The following is a 21529-nucleotide window of genomic DNA, read 5'->3' as shown; positions in this document are numbered from 1 at the left end:
GAGAGAGAGAGAGATGACAGACAGACAGACAGAGATAAGGATGGCTTTTATGCCATCCTTACAAAAGTTTTGTTAGTCAAGGACTAGCTCTAGTTGCCTTTTCAATAAGCTTTGAGAGAGAGACGGAGACAGTTGGACGGAGAGAGAGAATTTTAAATCCTTTTTCAAATAGTTTTTTTTAAAAAAAATATCGTCCTGTAAACTTTTATTAGCACATGCCAAAGAGATGCTTTTTGCTCCGGCTCGTTTCCAAGAACAGAGAGAACTATACTGTCTGCTCTCAAATCTGAATTTTTTTTTAAAAGAATCCAATGTAATGTCAGCATCCACCTTGAGGCTGAAAACAGATTAAGGAACAGTCACCAAATAACCGATGTTCCTTTCTCGTCTTTTAAAGGATTACGGTAATTTAATTGTAGACTCAAATGTCATTTTTTTGGACATTAGTCCTGGAATCTTCCTTCTAATTTAATCCTCACCCTTCTTTGTGCCAAGCTGCAGTCATCTTGTTTTTTTTCTGACTTCAAATGTTCTCTTCCTGGGGGAAAATTCCTACTGGGCAGTTCCATCAAACTCTGGAGTACCAGGTAGTCCTTGTTTTACAACGGTTCATTTAGTGACTTTAGTAAATTAGTTCACTTACAACGGCACTGGGGGAAAAAAAGAAGAGACTTTTGACTGTTTTTCACAATTGCGACCTTTGTAGCATCCCACCCCCCGCCCCGTACACGTGATCAAAATTCAGATGCTTGGCAACTGACCGGTATTTATGACTGTTGCCGTGTGATCCCCTTTTGTGACCTTTTGACGAGCAAAATCAATGGGGAAGGCACTAATTTAACACTAATTTAGTAACTTCTCAAGTGCGGCGATTCCCTTGTGGCAAGAAAAGTCATAAAATGGGGGGGGGACAGGGACTCACTTAATAAACGGCTCACTTAACAACAGAAATGTTGGGCACAATTGTGGTCGTAAACCGAGGACTAGCCATTAGCCGTGACAGGAAAACAACACCTGCTGTTTTCCTGTCACGGGAGACCCCACTAAGTCTTCTGTTTACAAAGTGCTGGAATCAAAGAGCTACCATCTTAGCTCCTTCTAAGAGCTTGCTTGATCTGACCAATCATCTTTTCGGCGGGGAAAAAACAAATCTTATTTTCTTATCTTATTTTCTGCTCTCCTGCAAGAACAGCCTGGTTTAAATTTTCATATGTGGAGAAGTGAACAAAAGCTGAAGGGTTCTCCCAGACACACCGCTCATTCAATTTCTGAAACTGTGTGTATATGTGCATGAGTGAGACGGACAGAAATGATCTTTTAGCTGTGCAGGCAGTCCTCGGCTTACAACAGTCCATTCAGTGACCATTCCAAGTTAAAATGGCGCTGACCGTTTTAACTTGGAATGGTCACTGAAAAAAAAAAAGGAATCTAGGACTGTTTTTCACCCTTTTATGACCGTTGCAGCATCCCCACGTATATGCCATCAAAATTCAGATGCTTGGCAACTGACCGGTACTTATGACTGTTGCCGTACGATCCCCTTTTTTGCGACCTTCCGACAAGCAAAGTCAATGGGGAAAGAAGCCAGATTCACTTAACACCCACGGGACTAATTCAACAAGTGCATTGATTCACTTAACAACTCTTGGCGAGAAAGGTGGTAAAAATCAGACGAAAGTCATTTATCAACGGTCTCGCTTAAGCAACAGAAATTAGGGGCTCGATTGTGGTTGCGTGTCAAATCATCTTACATCTTACAGAATCAGAGCTGCTGAAAAAACAAACGAACAATTTGATTAACCTTTTAGGAAGGGGGAAGAAGGAAATGCATTTTAATATCCTTGTCTTGGAACCGTTGTTGTTTGTATCCCCTACCAACCCTCAAGAAATCCCAAACCAGTCACAAAATATGCTCAAATGGATATATTTGAACACGAATATATATATATATATGTGTGTGTGTGTGTGTGTGTGACAGAGAGAGAAAGAGGGAGAGAGAGCCAATGGTGGAAACAGTCAAGATGCTGAGATACCTTCATTCTGAGAAAAAGAAAGAAATTCAACAGGCTTCTTTGTGTGTGTGTGGGAGGGGGGGGGGCTTGGTTCGTCTTCCCCGTTCCCCCTCCTCTCCAAAATGTCATTGGGGAAAAGAAATGGAAAAAAAAAAAAAAAAAAAAACCACGATTGTGCGTTGCAGGATGAAACCTCGTGTTAACTTTGGTTCATGCAAAGCATCGTCCCTTGGATTCGTTGCTGGCAGTCTCCGTTCTCTTTTTTTTTTTTAATTATTATTATTATTTTTTTATATATATATTTATATATATATATATATATATGTAAAAAGCCACCTCCCAAGAGTCCGTTGGCTGGAGTTCAGCCATGTTCCTTCCACAAGACCAGGTGGATACTGTGGTCAGGCATGCTAGTGGCAAACACCAGGCCCATATCGTTCTGACCGTCCAAGCCGTCCAACCAAGCCATTTCTCCCGCCAAGAAACTCGAACCCCGCTTCGACTTCCGGTACTCCGGCAACGGCCAACGGCTGATCATTTTTTCTGTCCTCAGGTCCATGATGTACAGGTAATGATTATCAAACAGGAGGGCGAAAATGTCACCGAAGCCCAGCAAGGACAGGTTTGCAAATTCAGGCGGTTTGATAACCCTGCAGGAAAGGGGGAGAAAAACCGGAAGAAAATAATAAGATGCACCTATTTTTGGGGGGTGGGTGGGTAGGGGGGGTGGGTGGGAAGCGAGCCTGCCGCTTGACAATGGGAGGTTTTTCCCTGGCTCAGAATGAAATTCAGCGGAAGTCTTGGGAAAATCCAGGCAAAGCGAGAGGAAAAGATGAGGCGCATGCCTCGAAAGGGAGCAGCAGGGAGGATTTGAGAAAGGGATAAAAAGAGAGCAATGCAAAGCCATCGAGAGGGGAAGGAGCATTGGTGTCAGGCCTATGCTGAAAGTAAACATAAAAGTCCAATTTTTTTATCTGCTTATGCTTAACAAGCAGACTAAAGCTGCAATTTCTAATCTACTAGATTTATCCTGAGAGATTCTAGGGTGTGGCTTCCCTGAATCTCTTCTCCCCCCCCAACCTCCTTCTTGCTTGGGACGATGCAGCCTCTTTCAGGGAAAGCTGTGTTGCCAAAACACACACAGACACACATATCCCGCTTCTCCAAGTGCACATTTCATCACAACGGATGGAACAACAGGACAGAGATAACAAAGCATGCTGAAACCCACACACAACAGAAAAACCAAGCCATCCCTTTGGCTTGGGTTTAGAACTGATCGATATCTCAAACACTTAGGATCCAGTATGTAAAATATCTCAGAAACCACCAGTAGAGTATTGCAACCACTTGGCATCACTGTAGCACGCAAATCAACCAAAGCCTTCCAAAGTAAACCAGAAAATTCCAGAAAACCAGCAGCTCCAGAAGAAGAAAAATAAACTAGGAGTCATCTACACAACATACGGTGTAAAGATTGTTAATAGCCACTATGTAGGCCCGACAGGCAGAAGACTAGCGGAGTGCATCCACGGACATCTACCAACAGTTAGATGACATGATGAAAACTCTTTAATTTCGCAACAAAGAGACAGACCTGACCATAGTTGAAATCTGTGAGAGTTCTAGATTATGCCGAGTCCAAAAACGCTAGAGGATTCCTGGAAGTCTGGCACTCAAGACAAATTAGTCATCAACAGGCATAGAGAGGTGAATAACAACTACATATCTTTTAAAAGGTAAGTAGAAGTATTAAGAGCGTAGTGGTTAAAATGCAGCATTGCAGGCTAACTCTGCTCACTGCCAGGCGTTCGATCCTGTCCGGCTCCAGGTTGACTCAGCCTTCCACCCTTCCAAGGTTAATAAAATGAGGACCCAGATTGTTGGGGGCAAGAGGCTGACTCTGTAAACGGCTTAGAGAGGGCTGTAAAAGCACTGTGAAGTGGTATATAAGCACCTCTCCTCGTCAGCAATAAACACCCAGATAAGCAGAGATTAACACCACAATTAATACTAATCAAGGAATTACCAACGCAAATAAGCTAGCAGTAAACAACAGCCTAATCAAAGAATCGCCAAGAACATTCAATCAGTCAATCTTTATTTCAGTCACAGACCCACACAAAACATTAACACATTAAATAAAATAAAGCAGAACTGAACAGAACAGGCCCAGGCCATAGTAATAAATTACAACTGATGGCAGATTCATGACAAAGGCCTGCCGAATTTTACACATTAGCTACGTTCAGAGAAACTGAATCATACCGATCTGACAACAGTAGTTGTACATGGGGCTCCCCTTGAGGAGCACGCGGAGGCTCCAACTGGCGCAGAGTGCAGCCGCGCGGGTGGTTATGGGAGCAACATGGCGCTCCGGTGTAACACCTCTCCTGCGCGAGCTGCACTGGCTCCCGGTGGTCTTCCATGTGCACTTCAAGGTTTTGGTTACCACCTTTAAAGCGCTCCATGGCTTAGGACCTGGTTATTTACGGGACCGCCTACTACTACAAATAGCCTCCCACCGGCCGGTACGCTCTCATAGAGAGGGGCTCCTCCGGGTGCCGTCAGCCAAGCAGTGTCGACTGGCGGCCCCCAGGGGGAGGGCCTTCTCTGTGGGGGCACCCACTATCTGGAACGAGCTCCCCCCGGAGATACGGACGATCCCGGATCTGCGCACCTTCCGCCGTGCTCTTAAGACCCTCTTATTCCAGCAAGCCGGCCTGGCCTAATTTTTCTCCCCTTTTTAAAATTTTAATTGAAATTTTAATTTGTTTTAAATTTATTGGGATTTTAATTGTCGTGGGCCAAATTATTTAATTTGGTTTTAAATTGTTTTTAACTTTTGTATTTCTGTATTTTATCCTGTGCCTGTTCATCGCCCTGAGTCCTTCGGGAGTAGGGCGGTATACAAATTTAATAAAACCTAAACCTAAACCTACATAAAAGAAATCAGAATTCCCGGGACGTTTAATCACATAAGATATGAGCCTGTGAAACCTATAGAGGGAGCAATACAACAGGATATGACCACAAAGAACACACCTACCAACACTGATAGGGCAAGCCAATGGTATATTAAAAAAAACAGACCCCACTCCCTCCTAGCATTGATGATGTTACCTAGTTTGGTAATAAAATGTCTGCAAGAAAACTACTAAGCTCAGGGATCACCAAGGAGCCCACAATCCTCCTCCTCCTCCTCCTCTCAAATCCCACTCCCTTCTAACACTGATGATATTACTTAGTTGGGGAATGAAACGTCTGCAAGAAAACCACCAAGCTCACAGAGGACCACGCACTTTATAGAGCACTCCAGACAGGATACGGCAAGTACCAGAAGCATTTTAGAATCTCCAGGGAATATTTGCCAATGTGATATTCAAAAACTACTGATCCAGAAAGAAAAATAGCTCAGCTTATTCTTATGGGCATCGGCACGGTCTCCCCAACGCATTCTGGGTAAAAGGCAGGGGTGGGCTCCTTGGGGTTTGGCAGGATTCAGGTGATCCTCTAGCCAAGGATCACCGGGGTCCGACGAACCCCCAAATGCCATCCCAGGCTGGCCACGCCCACTCCACTCCTCCCAGGAGTCCCCACGCGACCCGTTCACCATTCCAGGTAAGTGCAGGGGCTGCGTGGAAGATCTGGGAGGGCAAAAAACGGGCCTACCGGAGGTTCCAGAAATGGGCCTCCGGACTCCGGGGAAAGCAGTTTTCGTCCTCCCGGAGGCTTAACAAAAGTCTTTGGAGCCTGGGGAGGGCGACTAGGCCATGCCCACCCCGCTGTGGTGCAGGCGGCCGACTAGGCCCCGCTCACCCAGCAACGGAGCAGCGAACCCTTTGCTAAAGGATCTGAAACCCACCCCTGATAAAAGGAGCCAGCTGGCAACGAGGTTCCCTTCCCGCCGTCCCATTTTAAATTCGGAACGGTTACCTAAGGATATCATAACTGGCGAAGTCCCACTGGTACAGCCCGATCGCCGAGCTGCACACAATGTATTTCCCATCGAAGTGTAGCCGAGGCTGAAAAGAGATGCTCCGGTCTTCAGAAACGGTCAAGGTTTTCAAACATTTGCAGTTGATCTCTCGTCCGATGGGCCAAATCTTGCAACCAAAAAAAAGAAAAAAAAAAAAAGAGGGAAATTAGAAAACCAGAGAATTGTGACAACGTAAACATTTTTTTTTGCTCCTGATTAGTCTTCTGCCATCTCTGATGGCTGGAACTCCTTCCCGAAATACTCACGTACAAATACTACTTGGCTCTGCAACCCAACAAGACGGACACAGACTTCGGAGGATAATTAGGACTGCAGAAAAAACCATGGCTACCAACCTGCCTTCCATGGAGGACCTGTATACTGCACGAGTCAAAAAGAGGGCTGGGAAAATATTTACAGACCCCTCGCATCCTGGACATCAACTGCTTCAACTCCTACCCTCAAAACGATGCTATAGAGCACTGCACACCAGAACAACTAGACCAGGGCTCTGCAACCTTAAGCACTCAAAGAGCCATTTGGACCCGTTTCCCACAGAAAAGAAAACACCGGGAGCCACAAAATCTGGGTGGGCATGGCCAACTCGATGTCACTCACTTCCACCAGTCACATGACCCCCCCAGCCACGCCTACCCAGCCGGTCATTAGGGCAGTGAACCAGTTGTTAAAAAACACCGGGAATTACAAAATCCTTTTGACATTTCTCTCTCTCCCCTCCCTCTCTCCCACCTTCTCCCTCTCTCTCTGTATCTCTCTCTCTCTGCCCTGGCCACTTCTCCATCCCCTGCCATCGCCCTTCTCTTCTCAGGCCAGGCGAGGAGTGACTGGGAGGGGAGGGCGAGGGGCGGGGCCAGCCAGTGGTAGGATCACCCAACAGGGAGCCACAGCAGAGGGCCCATAGAGCCGCATGCGGCTCCGGAGTCACAGGTTGCTGACCCATGAACTAGACACAAGGACAGCTTTTTCCCGAACGCCATCACTCTGCTAAACAACACTGCTAAACAACACAAACAACAACACTAAACAACCCTCAACACTGTCAAAACTATTCACTAAGTCTGCATTACTATTAATCTTCTCATCGTTCCTGTCGCCCATCTCCTCCTACTTATGACTGCATGACTGTAACTTTGCTGCTTGTATCCTTATGATACGATTTATATTGATATTGTTTCCTAGCATGATTCGATTGCTTATTTGTACCCTGTGACTATCATTAAGTGTTGTACCTTATGATTCTTGACGAATGTCTCTTCTCTTTTTATGTACACTAAGAGCTTATGCACCAAAGACAAATTCCTTGTGTGTCCAACCACACTTGGCCAAGAAAGAATTCCATTCTATTCACAAGAAAAACACAACCTTCCTTTAGCAACTGACTTTTCAGAAAACCCCACAGCCTAGCGTGAACTCATCGCCTCAAAACCTAAATTGAAAGAATTATTCCTCTCCCAAATGTCCACTCTCCTTTTTTAGGCTGCGAAACATCTCACAATAGAATTAAAACATAGAATAACAGTTGGAAGGGACCTTGGAGGTCTTCCAATTTGTTTTCGGGCCATGGTATTTAATATATTTTAAACGGTTTTTAACATTTGTACTATGTGTATTTTATCTTGGCTGTTCACCGCCCTGAGTCCTTCGGGAGTAGGGCAGTATATAAATTTAATTAATAAATAAATAAATAAATAAATAAATTAATAAATAATAATAATAATAATAATAATAATAATAATAATAATAATAATAATAACAACAACCCCCTGCCCCTACACCACTTCAGACAAATGGTTATCCAACATCTTCTTAAAAATTTCCAGTGTTGGAGCATTCACAACTTCTGCAGGCAAGTTGTTCCACTGATTAATTGTTCTAACAATCAAAGGCCAATTTTTTTTCCTCTCCCTTTTAAATTGCGGCGTAAAGCTCATTTCACTTTACTTTACTTTACTTTGGATTTATATACCACCCTACTCCCGAAGGACTCAGGGCGGTGAACAGCCAAAGGATAAAACACACATAATACAAAATTTAAAAAACAATGTAAAAACACATTAAATAATTTGGCCCATGCAGATTAAAACACCCCTATTGTTTTAAAACAAATTCAAAATTAACAATGAAAAGGAAGTTAGGCCAGGCCAGCCTGCTGAAATAAAAAGATCTTGGGGACATTAACGACAACAGGAGGACAAGTACAAAAATATTAATTTTCTGACGTAGTAAAAGTCGCTTTTTCATCACCGTATTAACTGCAAATGATTGCTAAACAACAGCCATTTAAAGCAGTTCTTTTAGTAACCGTTTGAAATTTCAACGGCACTGAGAAAAGTGAACTTAGGACCGTTTTTTCACACTTACGACCATCGTAGCATTCCCCACGTGATCCAAGATTCAGATGCTTGGCAACTGACTCACTTTATGACGGTCATGATGTCCCGGGGTCATGCGATCCCCTTTTGCGAGCTTCTCACAAGCAAAGTCAATGGGGAAGTCCGATTCACTTAACAGCCGTGTCACTGACTTAACAACGGCGGCAGTCCACTTAACAACCGTGGCAAGAACGGTCGTAAAATGGGGCAAAACTCACTTAACAACTGTCTCGCTTAGCAACTGAAATGTTGGGCTCAATTGTGGTTAAGTGGAGAACGACACCACCCTGCTCCTTCCCCCAATTCCGAAGCTTGGTAAATCAAAAGATGGACTTACCTTGATTTCATATTTATCTGCACTTAAAAGAATGTAATCTCCAGGGCTATGCATGAGAGATTTGACTTGGCTCTCTTGTAAGACCACCTGCCATAAAAAAATATTTTATTTTAATATGGTGCTGGTTATAAAAATAACAGAAATATTGAATAATCAAAAGATTGAAGATTATAACTTAATATAACTTAATTTTCTCCCTCTTTCATAAAAGGTTTTCAATTTTTAAATATCTCTTAGTATTTTATACATTCAATTTTAAAATTGGTTTTAAACAGTTCGGGGTTTTAAATTTGTCGGAGCCAAAACTATTTAATTTGATTTTATTCTACTTTTAAATTTTGTATGGATGTGTTTTATTGTCTGGCTGTGCACCGCCCTGACTCCTTCGGGAGTAGGGCGGTATAGAAATCGAATAAAATAAATAAAATAAATAAATAAATATAAATATGTGTACTATTAGTATAAGTATATAAGTTTGTTAAAATGTAACAACTATGATTACCAACATTCTATCTGTAGTAAAAGGAATATGTAGAATTTGATTAGCATGAAAACAATATATTGAATTATTGAACAAGATAACAATGCAAGATTATAATTCAACAAAATATGTGTGTTATTAGATTTATATAACTTGTCAAACATAATTAAGATGAACATTGTTTTATTTGTATTAAAATAAATTAGAAAGTGATTAGAAGGGGGATTTTTTTTTAAATATAACAGTGACATAACTAAAAATTAGAAAGGGGATAAACAATGGAGGATTATAATTCAACAAAATATGTGTATTATTACTAAAAGTCTGTAAAATTGTCAATTGTATTATGAAGAATATTGTTTCATTTGTACTAAAAAGTAAGGCACTCAGGCCCCACACTGTTCACACAACATGTTTGTAGAAAAATAAAAAATAAAAAACTTTATTTTAAAAAATATATTTCAATAAGGCTGCGAGACAAGCCAATTTAACACATTAAAGATTTGTTCTGATGCATTCAGCTCAAATTTCAGATTAGTCAGATTTGATGTCACCTGCAAACAGGAGTAAGGCTGCTGCTTAGGCCTGTAGATTGTGTGGGTCTGAAGGAGAGCTGAGTAAATATCTGCAGACCCCTCACAACCTGGACATAAACTGTTTGAACTCCTCCCCTCGGGACGGCGCTATAAGGCATTGCACGCCAAAACAATCAAGACACGGGTGCTTTTTCAAGAGGCAACTGGACTTTCGTTTTTCTTTGAAGGGGTTTCGCTTCTCATCCAAGAAGCTTCTTCCGTTCTGAGTGAACGGTGGGGGAGTGTCATCAGGAATGTAAATCCTTCCATCCTCTCGTGACAGGAAAACAGCAGGTGCTATACGGCTAGTCCTCAGCTGATGGCCACAACTGTGCCCAACATTTCTGTTGTTAAGTGATTGTGATCTTGATTTATCACTTATAACTTTTATGGACACTGAGAGCTTATGCACCGAAGACAAATTCCTTGTGTGTCCAATCACACTTGGCCAATAAAGAATTCAATTCTAATTAATTCTAATTCTAATAATTCCTATTCCTGTTCTGTTCTTATTGCTTGTTCTATTCTATTCTATTCTATTCTATTCTATTCTATTCTATTCTATTCTATTCTATTCTTTTATTCTATTCTAGTTTGTCTTGTCAAGCCCAGTCCAGTCCTTATTCTATTCTATTCTATTCTATTCTATTCTATTCTATTCTATTCTATTCTATTCTTATTACTTATTCTATTCTATTCTATTTCTTATTACTTGTTCTACTCTATTCTATTCTTATTGCTTGTTCTATTCTATTCTATTCTTATTGCTTATTCTATTCTATTCTTATTGCTCGTTCTATTCTATTCTATTCTATTCTATTCTATTCTATTCTATTCTTATTGCTTGTTCTATTCTATTCTTATTGCTTATTCTATTCTATTCTATTCTATTGTATTCTATTCTATTCTTATTACTTGTTCTACTCTATTCTATTCTTATTGCTTGTTCTATTCTATTCTATTCTTATTGCTTGTTCTGTTCTGTTCTGTTCTGTTCTGTTCTGTTCTGTTCTGTTCTATTCTATTCTATTCTATTCTATTCTATTCTATTCTATTCTATTCTATTCTATTCTATTCTATTCTATTATTCTATTCTAGTTTGTCTTGTCCAGCCCAGTCCAGTCCCTATTCTATTCTATTCTATTCTATTCTATTCTATTCTATTCTATTCTATTCTATTCTTATTACTTATTCTATTCTATTCTATTTCTTATTACTTGTTCTACTCTATTCTATTCTTATTGCTTATTCTATTCTATTCTTATTGCTCATTCTATTCTATTCTATTCTATTCTTATTGCTTGTTCTATTCTATTCTTATTGCTCATTCTATTCTATTCTATTCTATTCTATTCTATTCTATTCTATTCTATTCTATTCTATTCTATTCCATTCCATTCTTATTACTTGTTCTACTCTATTCTATTCTTATTGCTTGTTCTATTCTATTCTATTCTATTCTATTCTATTCTATTCTAGTCTATTCTATTCTATTCTATTCTATTCTATTCTATTCTATTCTATTCTTATTGCTTGTTCTGTTCTGTTCTGTTCTGTTCTGTTCTGTTCTGTTCTGTTCTGTTCTATTCTATTCTATTCTATTCTATTCTATTCTATTCTATTCGCTTGTTCTATTCCATTCCATTCCATTCCATTCCATTCCATTCCATTCCATTCCATTCCATTCCATTCCATTCCATTCCAGCAACCAAAGAGGTTGTCTTGGGAAAAGAAGAAAGGCTATTCACCTTTGTGACCCATTCCGTGTGTCCGGTCAACGTGTTGAGGCAGACACTGGTCGATAAGGCCCACACTTTCACCGTGAAATCCGCTGAGCCACTGACCAGGATATCCAGCTCGTCATTGTAATCCACGCTGAAAACTAGAGGAGGAGAAAAAACGGGAATTGTCTTCATACCATCTCGTGACTACGGATGAGAATGGACTGTGGCAAAGACTCTCCAAGAGGTAGAATCTGAAGAGTAATTTGAAGGGGTAAGAGTGGCAGGAACGTACTGGCATGAGAGGTACTTGAGCCATGGTGGCACAGTGGTTAAGAGAGCAGTACCGCAGGCAACTTCTGCTGACTGCCGGCTGCCTGCAATTTGGCAGTTCGAATCTCACCAGGCTCAAGGTTGACTCAGCCTCCCATCCTTCCGAGGTGGGTAAAATGAGGACCCAGATTGTTGGGGGGCAAGAGGCTAACTCTGTAAACCGCTTAGAGAGGGCTGTAAAAGCACCGTGAAGCGGTATATAAGTTTAAGTGCTATTGCTATTGCAACTTGGTGCTCTTTGAGCTGGGTTGTTTTCTTGGAGACGTTAGCCCTGATCACCCTGATGATGTTACCGACTTTGGTAATGAAACGTCTGCAAGGAAACCCCCAAGCTCAGAGAGCACCAAGGACCCCGCTTTCCTCCTCCTTCCCCTCCTTCACTCCACCTACCCCACTCCCTACTAGCACGGATGGTGTTACCTAGTTGGGTCATGAAACATCTGCAAGACAACAACCAAGCTCAGAGAGCACCAAGGACCCCAGTCGTCATCCTTTTTCTTCCTTCTCCTTCTCCTCCTCATCCTCCTCCTCTCCACATCCCACTCTCTTCTAGCACTGATGATGTTACCTAGTTGGGTCATGAAACGTCTGGAAGAAAACAATCAAACTCAGAGAGCACCAAGGACCCAACTCCTCCGCTCCACAAACACCCACTTCCCTACTAGCACTGATGGTGTTACCTAGTTGGGTCATGAAAAACATCTGCAAGAAAACCACCAAGCTCAGAGAGCACCAAGGACCCATTGCCTCAACCCCGAGCTACAAATACTTTCCCACCCCATCGGTATTTTTGCCCTAAGAAGTCTGCAAGACGGGAGGCAGAATGGATGCTAAACCGAGGAAGCAGCTCAACGTGACAAGACTACATTGTCAATTGCGTAACTGACGGAATTGACATACCTGCCCCGGTGTGGCCTCGGAAATGCTGGGTCTTGGCTCCCGAGCTCCATTCCCAGCAAGCGACGGTGTTATCGAAGGAGCCGGTGACCAGCTTCTGCTCATCGAACTTGACCGCCGCACAGGTGTGGGTCTGGATCCCGTAGACGCACTGCCCCGTGCTCACATCCCACAGCTTGGCCGACAGGTCGTCTGAACCTACCCAGCCCCGAGGGAAGAAAAGAAACGTTAGTTTAGGGGCCTGGGAGCCAGATGGCTCAGAGGATGGATGACCACACAGCAAACTGAGCCTGGTGGCTCAGCAGACTAAAAGCATTGTGATTAACACCAGCTGCCTGCAATTACTGTAAGTTCGAATCTCCCCAGGCTCAAGGTTGACTCAGCCTTCCATCCTTTCTAAGGTAGGTAAAATGAGGACCCAGTTTGTGGGGGCAATAAGCTGACTTTGTATAAATATACAAAAAGTATGAAGGCTATTGCTGAGCACATTGTAAGCCGCCCTGAGTCTCCGGAGAAGGGCGGCATATAAATCAAATTAAAAAACAAAACAAAAAAAACCAACGTCCTACACAATGACACTTTTGTTCTGTAGGGCTTAATTTTAAGCTTCTAACTGCTTCTCTGGGACATCAGCAAAATAATAAAAGACTTGTACACGGGTACAAGGAGACCCAGAGGCATCGGAATCCCCTAATGGCTGCGTTACTTACAGCAATTCACTTAGCAACGATGGCAAAAAAGGGTGTAAAACGGGTCCGAGCGCATTTTAACAAACGTCTCGCTTAGCAACAGACGTTTTGGGGTCCGTTGTGGTCATAAGTTGAGGACTACCCGTAGAATGAACGGGTGCCAATTAAAGGCAGCGTTGAGCGCCAAGTTTTCAGTTGACTCTTATCAGAATGTCCGTGGTGATGTAACTTGACAGGTTTCTTTCTACGAAGACAATCATTCTTTCTCGAACGGAGGAACAAGGTGGGAGGTAAATTTGAGGTTTGGGTAATTATGACTGTCTGGGCTCACGTCACCTATTTATGACCATTATTTTTTCCTGTCCTGAAATGTATAAATGTGAACGCGTGCTTTGCTCTGGAGGAATCCCTCCCATTGTTTGGGACGCTGGCTTGACAAGCAGCAAGCTTGCGTTTGAGACCCGAGTTCTGCTCTGGGATGGGGTGAGCTCCTGTCCTTCTCTCCAGCTCCTGCCGAGGATGTGAAAGGAGCCTCCACGGGCAATGGTGACGTCACCAAATAATCTATTGTGGCCCGTCAGCAGCCAGCCCCTCCAGCAGCCGGAATTAGAGGAGGAGGAGGTGTGAGAGTCAGGGTCAGCATCAAGGCAACCTGAGAGCTCTGAGGAGGAAGAGGGAATGGAGCTGGCAGACAGAGAGAGAGACAGAGGCGGAGCCTGGGCCGTCCGTCAACCCTCAGATGGAGAGTCATCAAGAGCCCCCAGGTCTGGAGGTGGCTGATGAGGAAGAGGAGGAATAGATGGGTCCAGTGCCTGATGCGTGGATGCACAGAAGGCAGAGGAGAGGAGAGCAGTGGAAATCTATGGGCCGGTCCTTGGGACGGAAGAGCCACCACTGCTAGTGAAGCCACACCCTAACTCTGGGGATAAAAGGCAGGGGGTGGAGATGAATAGATGTGGCAGACAACTATTCATCTCCCTACCGGACAGACTTGTTAGCCTGCGGTGAAAGAGAAACTTTTTGCCGGGGCTGCTGGCGCTCCTAATTAAAGGAATCACTGCTTCAACTACAGAGGGTTTGTCGTGTTTGGGGAACTGGGTCAGAACATAATCCTTTCGACCCAGGAAGTGCCTCGGTGCCTCCGCCACGAGTGCGATGCCATTGGTTTTTTGGGTCCTGGATTCGAATCCACATTACAACTACTAATTCTCGCACGCAGCTTGTTTAAATTCCGGATCTCGACGGACTGCCCTACCTGTACAAAGGAGCCCATCTTTATAGTAAAGTGCATAGACCCTGGCACTGTGTCCAATCAACGAGGAGGTCTCAAAAGCCTCGTGGTTCTCCAACTGCTTCATCCTCAGGATGGCCTTCAAGTAGACCTTTTTCCAGTGGAGGGCCTCTTGGACAGAGTCATCGATCTGCCAGCCGAGGTTACGGCAGGCCGCCTGCCACACCTCCAGGCAGCCGCCGATGACCTTGTTCCATTGCTTAGAGACGAGGCAACAGGTGAGTAAGGTCTGAGGGTCGAGCCATTTTAGCAAATAGAAACTCAGCTCCAGCGGGAGCAGTTTGAGGAAGTCCCGTTTGAGGAGGGCCTCGAGGTTGTTGGAGAGGTGCTTGAGCTGAGCGGCCCCGCTCAAGGCAATCAGGTGATCCAGCGCCTCATTTTTCTGCAAGTCCACCAGAGAGAGAAATGTGACAGAAAGGTTATCAAGCCATGCTTCAAACTCCTTTCTCTCCATAAGGTAACGGAAACATTTACCTGCGGGACATCAAAACAAGGAGGTTAGTGTTGAGACCCACGTGGTTAATATTAAAATGCAAAACAGTTCCGAAAAACAAACAGATTTTATTAGAACAGCTGAGAATTTAACTCATTCTCAGTGTAGTCCAAATGAAATGAAAGCAAACTCCTCAAAACACCATTGTTCAGTTTATCTCTGACCTTGGGATAATTTGGCAAACTGCCAAAGGCTTTTCTTGGCAACAGTTCAGGAACAGAAGACACCGACAACAAAGAAATACATCCAAACACGAAGCAAATCTCTCAACGGTTGTTTTCCGGCAAAGAGGCCAAGAGCCGTTGCTGGTCTTTTAAGCCTTATGGGAGGGGCCAATCATCTCTTGGCCTTACTCCTGAGTCGTCCTCTCTGCTTTAGCTGCTCCTGCCTTCTGGCAGCTCTTCTCATACGTGCACTAGGAACAGGCTCCTCCTGTTCCTCTGCCTCTCTACTGTCAGCCTCTGGAGGCTCCGAAGTCTGCGCATCACTCCCCGATGGCCCAGGCCCCATCTCTGCCTCTGACGCAGAGCTCTCATCCGGGCCTTCCCCAGCCTCCAGGACTGGCCTATGATCTTCCTCAGCCTCATCGCTGTCCGATTCCACTGCCAGCTCCGCAGGCTGCTGGCGGACCACAACAGTTAGTTCTACTCAAAAATCCGAGGCAAACATCGCTACAAAGACGTTAAAACCACCCACGCCCCAAAGCCTGCGCGGTGTTTGCACCCTGGGCTGATATAGAGAGTCCTCGACTTCCAGCCATTCGTCCAGACTTACAACGGCCCTGAAAAAAAGGGGACTTGGACCCTTTTCCACACCTTTGCAGCATCCCAGGCGTGGTATTACTTTCGCTACCGGTTTGCAAATGTGAGCGCGCCCGTGCTTTGCTCGCCCGCGCCACCTCCACGCATGCGCAGAGCCTTCCGTGCATGCGCAGAGTGTCAAAAACATGGATAAATGGGACGTGATTACATTCCAGGCAGGTGAGTGGAGCCACTCGCAGCCGTCACTACCGGTTTCGCCCGAACCGGATAGAACCGGCTGCATACCATCATTGCAGCATCCCCATGGTCACATGATCAAAATCGGGATGCTTGGCAACCGGTTTGTATTTATCGTACGGTGGGGGGCGTCCCAGGGTCATGTGATCCCCTTTTAGCGGCCTTCTGACAAGTCAAGTCCATAGGGGAAACCAGATTTGCTCAACGACCATGTCGCTAACTTAACCACTGCAGGGAATCCCTTAAGATCTGTGCCAAGAAAGGTTGTTAAAAGCTCACTGAATTTGACGGACGGATGGACGGGGGGCGAAACTCACTGGAAAAAAATCCATCACTCTTAGCGATGGAAAATTCGGGCTCAACCACGGTCATAAGTCAAGGACCACCGGTAATAGGACCAGTCCTGGGAAGACTTAAACCAAGAGAAGGGCGGGCGCAGTTTGGAAACGAACAGCTTGCTTGGCTGTTTGATGCTCCAACGGGTGTCAAACAGTGAAGGACCAGCCTGCGGTGCCTCTGCCAGCGAAAAGCTCCGTTTTTGCTGGCCGACGGTTGCAGGAGGTCGGCGCAGCCAAAAACGGAGCTCGGGAGTCTGTTTCCACCGGCAGAGCACTTGGGCCGCCACAGGCGACCCCAACACGAGTGACGTCGAGCTGGCTACGTCCACTCCGGCCCCCTGAGGTCAAACACAGCCCTGATGCGTCCCCTCAATGAAATCAAGTTTGACACCCCTGCTCCAACCACTCAAAAGGGAAAGAAGACCAATTGGTGAGGACCGGGTGAATGGAAACCCTTAGTGCCTTCTCTGATGACCGTTTTTATGATTCCTAGCCTTCGAGCCGCTTGGGAAAGAGGTTGCATCTACCTTAGATAGTTGTCTGTGATAGGACGGTGCTGAGTGGGTTGCTGCCAATTCTCCTTCTGCTCCTTGGAACCGAGCAGGGGCTGCCCTTCCTCTGTGGCCATTTCTCCTGTTCAAATCACAAAGACTCATATCAGTAACCGAGGCCGTGATAGGCTCCTCAGAGATCCATCCAGCTCTCCTAAGGTTATGCCTCGCTCAGGTGGTCTATTCTCCGCCAGGTAAGTCGCTCTACAAGGATCGGCCTCTGGCTGGCTGGGAAACATTCTGGATGCAACCCCAAAATATGGGAAGGCCCTGATGATGTTAACTAGTTGGGTCGTGGAACTAACAAACCAAGCTCAGAGAGCACCAAAGATCCCACCCACTTCTGAAGGTCTCTAACTTAGGGCTAAATTAAATATATCTCTTACAGGACCGGTCTTTCTCTAACGCATCTCCAAAACATGCCTAAATGAAACAGGACCTTCAATAGCTCGTTTTTATTTCCCGTGAACTTTTCAAGGGTTTAGTTATTTCAGTTAGGATTAAGAAATGAGATTTTTTTAAAAAAGAAGTGGGGCTACCCATTTGGGTAAATGTCAGCGGGGGGGGGGGGGGAAATAGAATGGATAAAATGACCCTTCCTTCTTTCTTCCCCCTCCTCCCTTCCCCCTTCATTTCCCTTTTATCCTTCCCTCCCTCTCCTCCCTCCCTTCCTTTTCTTTCATCCTTCCCTTCCTCCCTTTCCTCTCCTCTCCTCCCTTCCCCTATCCCTTCCTTTACTTTCATCCTTCCCTCCCTCCTTTTCCTCTCCTCCCTTCCCCCTTCATTTCCCTTACTCTTTCATACTTCCCTTCCCTCCCTCCTTTTGCTCCTCTCCTCCCTTCTCCCTTCCTTTCCTTTCCTTTAATCCTTCCTATCCTTCCCTTTCCTTTCTTCTCTTCCCTTCCCCCATGCTCTTTCCCTTCCTTTACTCTTTTATCCTTCCTTTCCTTTCTTCTCCTCCCTTCCCCCTTCTTTCCCTTACTCTTTCATCCTTCCCTCCCCTCCTTCCCTTCCCTCTCCTCCCTTCCCCCCTCTCCTCCCTTCCCTTATTCTTTCATCCTTCCCTTCCCCCTTTTTTTTTTCCTTTTAGCAGATCGCTCATGCTAAAAAGCTAAAGTCCTCTCATGGGAACGGCCTGCTGTCCCATTTCTTGTTGTTTTTGCTTTGCTTTCTTATATAAGGCACTTAGTAGAGATCTGATTACAAGGTAAAGGAAACTGTTTAGGATTAACAAACTGACAGGAGAAAATGACAGGGAAGTTTTTTTGTTTTTTTTTAAAGATAAATAATGAACAATGGCCAATAACAGGGGGAATGACGTTAAAAGGTCTCAGCTTCGTGGGCCTCCACGCAGCACAAAACTGGCTCTGGATTGCAGCCAGCTGCCTCCAGGAACTTGTTCTACACAATTACAGCACAAAATCTCAAATATTCCCCCCTCTTAAACCTATCTCTGTACATTTCCTGCATGCTTCTGCCTACGAGGATTTAATACTTGCAGCCACTTTGTGGGGGACAATTGCTTCTCACAAGCTATGCTCTTCAAACCGACAGCTCTTATTCTTTGGGCGGAGACTACCTGGAACTAGTACAAACATCTCTCCAGCGTTCCTGGAAAGCTGTATAGAAGAATTTTGGGGAGGAAGAGCCGCAACCGATAAGCAAAAATTCAGCCCAGAAAAGGAATGGGGGCGTGGAAAATGACTCAGAAGGGGCCCTCCCTGGTTTTCCGGAGAGTGAAAAGAAGGGAGGGAGGAGGGCTTTCAGAAATGCTGACGAGATGCTGTCACTGCCACCTTACAATAAAGGGAAGTGCTGACATTGGTGGTTTGGTTCCCTGTCTAGGTGAAAAAACAGAGGTGCCTCTTCTCCCCATCCTATCCCCTCACAAGGGGGTTGCTCTGATGGGCAGAAGCCCCCTACCACAGGCTGCCTCTAGAAGTGGTGGGTGCTCCATCACTGGAGGTTTAAAAAAAGAGATTGGACAGCCATTTGTCTGAGATGGTCGAGAGCCATGATGGCACGAGTGCCAGAGGTGTGCCCTCTCTGTGGGCACGTGTGCCATTGACAGCTGCTCTTCTGGTTTCAGGCGTGCACATGTGCACCGTCCAGCTGGTCTTTGCGGGTACTGGAGAGCCAGAATACAGCCTCAAAACGGCAAAACAAACAGGCCATTTTTTGGGCCGTTTTCAGGTTGTTTTTTGGCCCAAAACGGCCCGAAAAACAGACAAAATACAGGCAGGTGCGTGCCGGCAAGCTGGTCTTCAGATTTCTAGCGCTCCGGTGTATGCGAAGACCAGCTAGCTGGCGCACATGTGCGTGCCGGAAAGCCGAAGACCAACTGGCCACACATACGTGCACATTCCGTGATGAAAAGGTTCACCATCACTGGTATAGATCAGGGGTCTGCAACCTTAAGCACTCAAAGAGCCATTTGGACCCGTTTCCCACAGAAAAGAAAACACCGGGAGCCACAAAACCTGGGTGGGCGTGGCCAGCTCGATGTCACTCACTTCCAACAGTCACATGACCCCCCCCCCCCTTAGCCACGCCTACCCAACCGGTCATTAGGGCAGAGAACCAGTTGTTAAAAAACACCGGGAATCACAAAATCCTTTTGACATTTCTCTCTCTCCCCTCCCTCTCTCCCCTCTTCTCCCTCTCTCTCTGTATCTCTCTCTCTCTCTGCCCTGGCCACTTCTTCATCCCCTGCCGTCGCCCTTATCTTCTCAGGCCAGGCGAGGAGTGACTGGTAGGGGAGAGCGAGGGGCGGGGCCCTCCAGTGGTGGGATCACCCGACAGGGAGCCACAGCAGAGGGCCCGAAGAGCCGCATGTGGCTCCGGAGCCACAGGTTGCTGACCCCTAGTATAGGGTCTCCCGATAGGACTAGAAGACTAGATAGGACTGTGTGACCTAAGGGTCTCTTTTACTGTCATCTTTTTGCTGGGACTTACTCTATTTATACGGAGGCTTATAAAAGATTTGGCAGCCATTTGCCTGGAATGGAATAGGGGTCCCCAGCTTGAGCAAGGGGCTGGACTAGAAGACCTCCGAAGTCCCTTTCAACCCTATGGTTCTATATTCAATGACATCGATACATTCCTACCATACACCCTGCTGTTGTTCCATAGACTACATTACAGGTAGTCCTCGACTTACGACCACAATCGAGCCCCCCCCCTCAGGAAGTTATGTTGCTAAGCGAGACATTTGTTGAGTTTTTGCCCCATTTTATGGCTTTTGCCAGAAGGCTGCAAAAGGCGCAGCCGTGAGCCAGGGACGCTGCGAACCATCGTAAATGTGAGTCTGTGGCCAAGCCATCTGAATGCAAATCACGTGACCGACGTGGAGATGCTGCAAAGGTCGTTAAGCGTAAAAAAAATAATAAAATGGTCCCAAGTCGCTTTTTTTTTTTTTCATCCCAGCGACGTCGTAACTTCGAACCGTCCCCTAAACGAACTGTTGTAAGTCGAGGACCGCCTGTAAGTTATTTTGCTTGCTTTTTTTTTTTTGCTCTTTTTTGTCCTGTCGGTATCGTTTTTTTTTTTAGAAGACTTATTTGTCTGGAACGGGATTGACTCTCCTTTGTTGAGCAGGGGGCTGGACTAGATGACCTCCAAGGCCCCTTCCAGCTCAAATTCTGTGGTTTTTTCCTCTATTCTGGCCTCCTTTTTTGGGGGGGGGGGCTCAATTTAAAAGGGATTTCTGACCTCCACTCAAGACCCTCCCCACCCGTTGCCCCCCCCACCCCTTTTTGCCTTGCAAAGGGCCAAGTTGGGGCTCATCCCTGGAAGGAGAGAGAGGGGGGGGACAAGCAATAGCAGCCCACCCTTGACCCCCCCCCAACCCCCCAAGCAGCCTCCATGCCCCCCCCCCACCCCCCACCCCCCACTTCGGCCCACCAAAAACCTGTCCACGCCCCTCCCTCTTTCCCACCCTGCTGGCCCCGCCCCCCTGGCTGCAGGGGGTCTCCATAGCAACCTGTGGGCCCCCCCTCCCGGTCCCCTACCCCAGGCTTGCCCCCCCCCCACCGGGCTCCCCCCTCCCTCTCCCCCCCTTCGCTCCCTCCCACCCGCCGCTCTCATTTGGGGGGGTCGAACCTGCCGCCACCGGATCCCAGCAGAGCTCCTGGCCGGGGAGCTTCCGGCGCGGGGGCGCTGACGTCATATCCCCGCGCGCCAGCCACCGCCCGCGCCTCTAAGAAAGGACGTCATCCCCGCTCGCGTCCGGTCCATAGAGACGCAGAGGGTAGAGCGTCCTTTTCCGGCCTTGGGTTCATCGAGTTTCGTCCGGAGAAGTCAAACTATCGGGAGGGGATGGGGTGTGTGTGGGGAAAGCGGGAAAAAAAGGCATAAATACATTGAAAATGGCAAAGCTTCGGGTTTATCTACCCGAGCCCGAATCACCCCCATTCCTTTTTTTCCTAGAAAGGCCTCTACA

At 45.8% G+C, this 21529-nt stretch overlaps 1 protein-coding gene across 4 annotated transcripts; it reads right to left on the bottom strand.

The window, feature by feature from the left end:
- Positions 1–1620: 1620 nt before the first annotated feature.
- FBXW2 (F-box and WD repeat domain containing 2) lies at positions 1621–21242 on the bottom strand. Of its 4 annotated transcripts, none has more exons than XM_070955735.1 (8): positions 21190–21242; positions 17065–17170; positions 14673–15182; positions 12732–12926; positions 11526–11659; positions 8722–8808; positions 5949–6118; positions 1621–2662 (listed from the first exon to the last, which is right to left on the bottom strand). In XM_070955735.1, the coding sequence occupies exons 3-8, from the start codon at positions 15160–15162 to the stop codon at positions 2374–2376; spliced, it is 1365 nt and encodes a 454-aa protein (XP_070811836.1). In that variant the 5' UTR covers positions 15163–15182; positions 17065–17170; positions 21190–21242; the 3' UTR covers positions 1621–2373. The 4 variants fall into 4 exon arrangements, with proteins under 4 accessions (XP_070811836.1, XP_070811834.1, XP_070811837.1 ...); XM_070955736.1 differs by having other exon boundaries at positions 1624–2662; positions 14673–15090; positions 21190–21236; XM_070955733.1 differs by lacking the exon at positions 17065–17170 and having other exon boundaries at positions 21190–21225.
- Positions 21243–21529: the final 287 nt, after the last annotated feature.

The sequence above is a fragment of the Pituophis catenifer genome, unplaced genomic scaffold (assembly GCF_029215685.1).
Source record: "Pituophis catenifer annectens isolate HBS135680 unplaced genomic scaffold, rPitCat1.0.hap2 SCAF_17, whole genome shotgun sequence".
Classification (NCBI taxonomy): Eukaryota; Metazoa; Chordata; class Lepidosauria; order Squamata; family Colubridae; genus Pituophis; species Pituophis catenifer.
The sequence above is the reverse complement of the archived record's forward strand: the minus strand, read 5'-3'. Positions and strand labels throughout refer to the sequence as shown.

What these genes read in the sequence shown, in the direction of transcription:
- FBXW2 (XM_070955734.1), bottom strand. Translation starts at nt 17,193, where the DNA reads ATGAGTCTTTGTGATTTGAACAGGAGAAATGGCCACAGAGGAAGGGCA. An exon ending in ATCACAGACAACTATCTAAG is followed by an intron (nt 15,091 to 17,064) that starts GTAGATGCAACC and finishes GTGGACTTGCAG; the next exon opens with AAAAATGAGGCGCTGGATCA. An exon ending in CAGATAAATATGAAATCAAG is followed by an intron (nt 6,119 to 8,721) that starts GTAAGTCCATCT and finishes TTTGGTTGCAAG; the next exon opens with ATTTGGCCCATCGGACGAGA.